Below are 5000 nucleotides of genomic sequence, written 5' to 3'. Positions count from 1 at the left end.
CTCAGGCTGCAGAAGATGAGTTGATTGGTTATCCAGCAGTAAAATATCTTGAGATATTTTAGCCCAATGACTGAGGGGTTTTTGGTGGGTCATGAAGCTGCTTGAGCTAAGCTAGTGTTCGGGGGTGAGCGTCTGCATTTCAGCTGAGCATAAAGGCCTGTAATTAGTAAAAGGTCAGATCTGATGGCGAGCTGCTGCTGACATGCTAGCCTGCACAATTTGCTTAACAAAGCTGCTTCTAAACTGGTTTGAGAGGGTGGTGTTAAGTCCTATCCATCTTTCTGACAATCCCTTTGAGTCTTGAATAAACAAAAACCAATTTGTTATGGAAAGCAAAAGAGCTTTTTGATTCTCTCATGTATGTATTGCTTTTGTTGCTTTAGGGCCTGATTTATAACTTGGCTTTCACCTGGCCTTTCGCTTGCTTAGCTCCTGTAGCTGTGTGCAAGTGCAAGCATCACATTAATATCCAACAGCATGACCGAGGGGATTTAAAACCACTCCAGTTCCCACTCATTGGCCATTACAGCTGGACGTATTAACCCAGCTGAACAACAACTCAAGAATTGTTAATGGTTGGTTATAAAATGGCAAATCCCAGCCATAAGTGCCTGCCATTCCTTAACTATATTTCCCTATAGTTGCTGTCTCAAGGCATGACGGGAAGTCTGCACTGTGTCCCCAGCATGGGTGGGAAGGAACATGTTCAAGCGTGACCCACCCACCCACTGCTGCTTGTATGAGCCAAGCCCGAATGTGCCATGTTGAAGCTTCTTTGGGGAATCCCACCAGAGCCACTCTTGAGGCCCCTGTCTCTGGCATGGTAGAGAGCACCACTGCCACATTTCTGGGTTTTATGCAGGCAAGCAGATTAGGCAACCAGGGTATGCTTGTGTGACCTTCCCCGAGAGGGCTGACAGGCCCCGTTGAACAGACCAGGTGTTTGTATCCCAGCCAGACAATGCCCCAAGTCTGGCTCTGCCACCTGACGAGCAAAAGTGAATGTCAGAGTTTAGACACTGCCCAAATGCCAGCCCCTTGCTCAGCTGTTGGGAAGAAGATAAGGTTTCCAGAGGACTTATGATTTGGTCCATGATGGACCAGACTGTGCTGGATTTGAAGCCACCTGTCAGCAGGTTTGAACATTGCCATCTTGATCTGGTCACTATGGGGGTTACTCTTTGCCAGCATAATGTTAATTCAATAGCAGGATGTCAGGAAATGCACCCAGGAAGGGGTCTGCTGTTCTCTTCCTCTGCCAGCACCTAAGAGACTGCACAAAAAAGCCTTTTGCTCCGATAACCTGGTGGAGCACACCAGAAAGCTTGGGGGCAGCCCCTCCAAGCTTGGGCCAGGAGGTTATAAAGACATAGACACTCCCTTAAGGAACAAGACAGGGTGTTGAGATTTGAGACCCAGGCCCCTTGGAGGTCCAAGATATGATGAGCCTGGTGGGAATGCTATGCAAGAGAGATGTGCAGGCCTAAAACCACCCTTCTCTCGTGTTTCATTTATTTTGCCTCAGGACGAGACCGTACTTTTGTTTTAAGAAGGCTGCCTGGTCACTCTGTACAGCATCAGTCACAAGATCCCAAAGGGAAACAAGGAACTGTAATGCAGTCAGACTGGCTGGGTAACCACTGCGAATGCACAGAGTACCGTGGCCCAGGATTTGGTGGTGGAGTGGGAGGACCACATGACTCTACTCCCAGGAGAGGTGAGGACAGCAGGCTTGACGCCTGCATGAGGTCAGGACTATGGGGGGACAGGGAGAGAACTGCTAACCCCAGAGCTGTGACGGTGGGTGACACCTCCTGAAGGGTCTTGCAGGTAAGGGCAGGCTATGGCATCTCTGGAAGGAGAAGACCACGGCTGGATATTTCTAATCCAGAGAGTTCCCTGTTGAGTCAGTTGTTTCTCTTGCATGTTAAGTATGAACTTAATCTCCTATCTGAAAATCTGAAAGACAACTACCATTTACCTTCACAGGAAGAAAACGCCAGGGCTAAAGTGCCTTTTAAATTGGTGGAGGAAGGTGTAACAAGAACCAGCAGTTGGACATTAAAGTCAGCCGCAGTTGCATTAGAAATAAAGCAGAAGCATTTGCCAGTACATTTGATTAAGCATTGGAAGAAATTGCCAAGGGGAGTGGGAGATTCCTCATCTTCTAATCCCTTCAGACGTAGACAGGAGACCTTTCCAAAACAGGTACTTTATTCAGATCAAGTTGCTGGGATACAACACATAGAAAATAGCTCAGCCTAATCAGAGCATATGATTTTCATTTATTCTTTCAAAGAATATGCAAAAATCACTGGGGAATGATTGCCAGCTTTCATCACCGCTGCAATTTCCTTCTGTGGTACAATAATGTTTTGTTCTTTTGTAAGTGGTTTGTCCGGAGCTAGAAACGGAGCTGTACCACATTGCATCATTTACTGATCCCAGTCCCCTCACCTCACTCCCTGCCAAACGGAGCCCCGACTGTCTGAGCCTTGTTTCACCTTGTGCATACACATTGTAGCTCTGCGACCTGATGCACAGGCCTCACTGGGAGGCATTGGCCCTCATCTAAGGTTCAGATCTGGTCTCTAGGATGCACTGGGTCTCGGGCTGCATTGTGTGGTGGAGTGAAGCCTTTAGTCATTTACTGTTACGCTGAAAATCAATAAATACGTTTATACAAAAAAGTTCATATATTAAAAAAATCAGTATGCTATTAAAACACCCCTCTTTCTCAGTCTCCTCATTAACCTTTGGGTGTTCCAGCTCCTGAGCCCTGATTGAGGAAATCACTTAAAAGCATGGGATTACGTGTGTCCCTATTCAGGGCAGCCTTCAATCACGTGCTAAACTCCCTGGACTTCAGCAGGAGTGAAGCTCGGTGTTTGTTCTGGGAAGAGGAAAACTTTTACTCCACTGGGGGCCTTTCTCAGCCAGCTGATCAGCAGCTGTAATATCTCATTGAAGGGCAAGGTGATGGGGAGGCTGGCAGGACCCCAGTCAGTGACCGGGAGGATGGGCATGCTGATGTGATCCCAAGAGCTGTCAAGCTTTATCAGTTCAGTTTTCACATGTGTGTACTTCATTCCTTTCCTTTAAAGCTGAGCTCCCAGAGGCAAGACATTGTGCAATCTCCTTTAGTCTGCCTTATACACCTGAGTTATCTCACTGACCCAACCGGGTCATTTATTGCAAGCAGGATGTGGCCTGCATGCAGATGGGCTCTGAACCTATGAAGTTCTGAGAGCTGCCTGGGAGAACGGCATCACTGGCATTGAGGACACTTAGTAGGATCAATCCTGCGAGACATAAAGGAGTTCTCTTTTAACATATGGTAGGTACAGTACTCATGATTCCAGTTCATTAAAAACCTTAAAATTTAAACCCAAGCACACACGCGCGCACACACATACACACACAAGTATAAAAATAAAATCTGTCGTCTTGGATTATCCCTGCTGCAGGATCCCACGGCAGGAGATTCCAGCAAGTCCTGATCAGCCATGCAGACGTTCAGTCTTGGGGGTGGAAAAGGAGGCTCAAGAGGGCAGTTTCTCGTCTTCCCTTTTAGGACGTGATGTAGACCTCCAGCAAGCTGGCGACTGCGTGCATCCGATAGAAGATCCCGAAGGGCAAGCAGATGTCCACAATGGCAGACCACATGGGCTTGCCATAGAAGTCAAGCTCCTGCTTGTTGTCAAACTGAGGCCGGGCACCAAACGCAGGCATTATCCAGAGCTGTAGTGGGGGGAGAGAGAGCAAATAGGACGGTCTCAGGGTGAAAGGAGGGACATGGTAAGTAACTACAGTTGCTTCTGCTAAGAGACTTGAAGGGTGGAACAGACTGAAGAGGGAAGATGCATCTTTTATGTCCAGGACCATATCAGAGACGGCCCTTGTGTCCATCCCATTGTCAGGGAAGCCTGTAGTCCTTCAGAAGGGAGAGTACTGGACATTAAAGCCTTGTTTTACTCCCCTCTGCGTTCTGGTCCAGCCCACTCATTCCCCCCGTGCATGCTAAATCCTGGACATAAGGTGATGTAGCTGTATTAGAGTGGCACCGAGTGTGTGTGCTAACACGTGTGCCTGACTCGGAGAACCGAAGACTGGTTCTGGGTCATGTGCATTATGATGGCTGCATCGTCTCATGTCCCTTTTGGTGCAAGTGGGCAGATAGATGAGACCTGAAAGCAATGTTAACGGACCTTAAACACCCTGGATCATGTGCAAATGTGACTTGGCGTTTGGTGACTGTAAAGACTAATCTGTGCTTGGCTTGTTCGGAAGCCAGGGCCTTATGAAACATGCCTCTTCCTCAGAGCTGCCCTATAAATCAAAGGCAAGGGATGCTCAAACTACCCTGAATTGCTTCCCCTGACAGTGTGCAGGATGAAGGCATGGCTGTAAGATGAGGGAAGTCTTCTCAAAGAAGCTACTGCAGGCTCTGAGGTCTGTCAGTGAAGGTTGAGTGCAAGCTGACCCGGAGATGAAATGCCAGCTCCACTGAAGGCAATGGGATTTCTTTTCTACCACTGTCCTCACTGGAAGTAACCTTCCATCCCTGTTTTAAATGCCTGTTACTGAATTTAATTTCTTTGGATATGTAAGAAGAGAAGTTAGATCAGGCTCTAGATGCATTTTTCCTTGCATAGAAAAAGGAATGGTAAAGGGTTATTGCACTTAATGAAAAATAGTGGACCTGACCTCCCCTCTCACTTGTACCAGTTGTACTGATGAACAGTTGTAGGGGTTCATCAGTGGCAGGTCCTGTCAGACCAACCTGGTGGCCTTTTACGATCAGATCACCAAGTCATTAGATGCGGGGGTAGCAGTGGACATCGTCTTCCTGGACTTCTGGAAGGCCTTCGACACTGTCTCTCACCCCGTTCTCATTAAGAAACTGGGGGCTGTGGTGTCGACACCCACACAGTCAAATGGGTTGCCAACTGGCTGGAGGGCCGCACCCAGAGGGTGGTGGTGGATGGGTCCTTCTCGAC

At 48.0% G+C, this 5000-nt stretch overlaps 1 protein-coding gene across 1 annotated transcript in view; it reads right to left on the bottom strand.

Annotated features, from left to right (window-relative positions):
* Positions 1-2265: 2265 nt before the first annotated feature.
* Positions 2266-5000, bottom strand: part of OTOP2 (otopetrin 2) — an 8018-nt gene continuing 5283 nt past the window's right edge. Inside the window, exon 6 of the mRNA XM_019542519.1 lies at positions 2266-3741. Within this exon, the coding sequence (XP_019398064.1) occupies positions 3571-3741 (171 nt within the window). The 3' untranslated portion in view covers positions 2266-3570. The remainder of the gene's footprint in view (positions 3742-5000) is intronic.

Source organism: Crocodylus porosus, unplaced genomic scaffold, assembly GCF_001723895.1.
Source record: "Crocodylus porosus isolate Cpor-Errol unplaced genomic scaffold, CroPor_comp1, whole genome shotgun sequence".
NCBI lineage: Eukaryota > Metazoa > Chordata > Crocodylia > Crocodylidae > Crocodylus > Crocodylus porosus.
The sequence above is the reverse complement of the archived record's forward strand: the minus strand, read 5'-3'. Positions and strand labels throughout refer to the sequence as shown.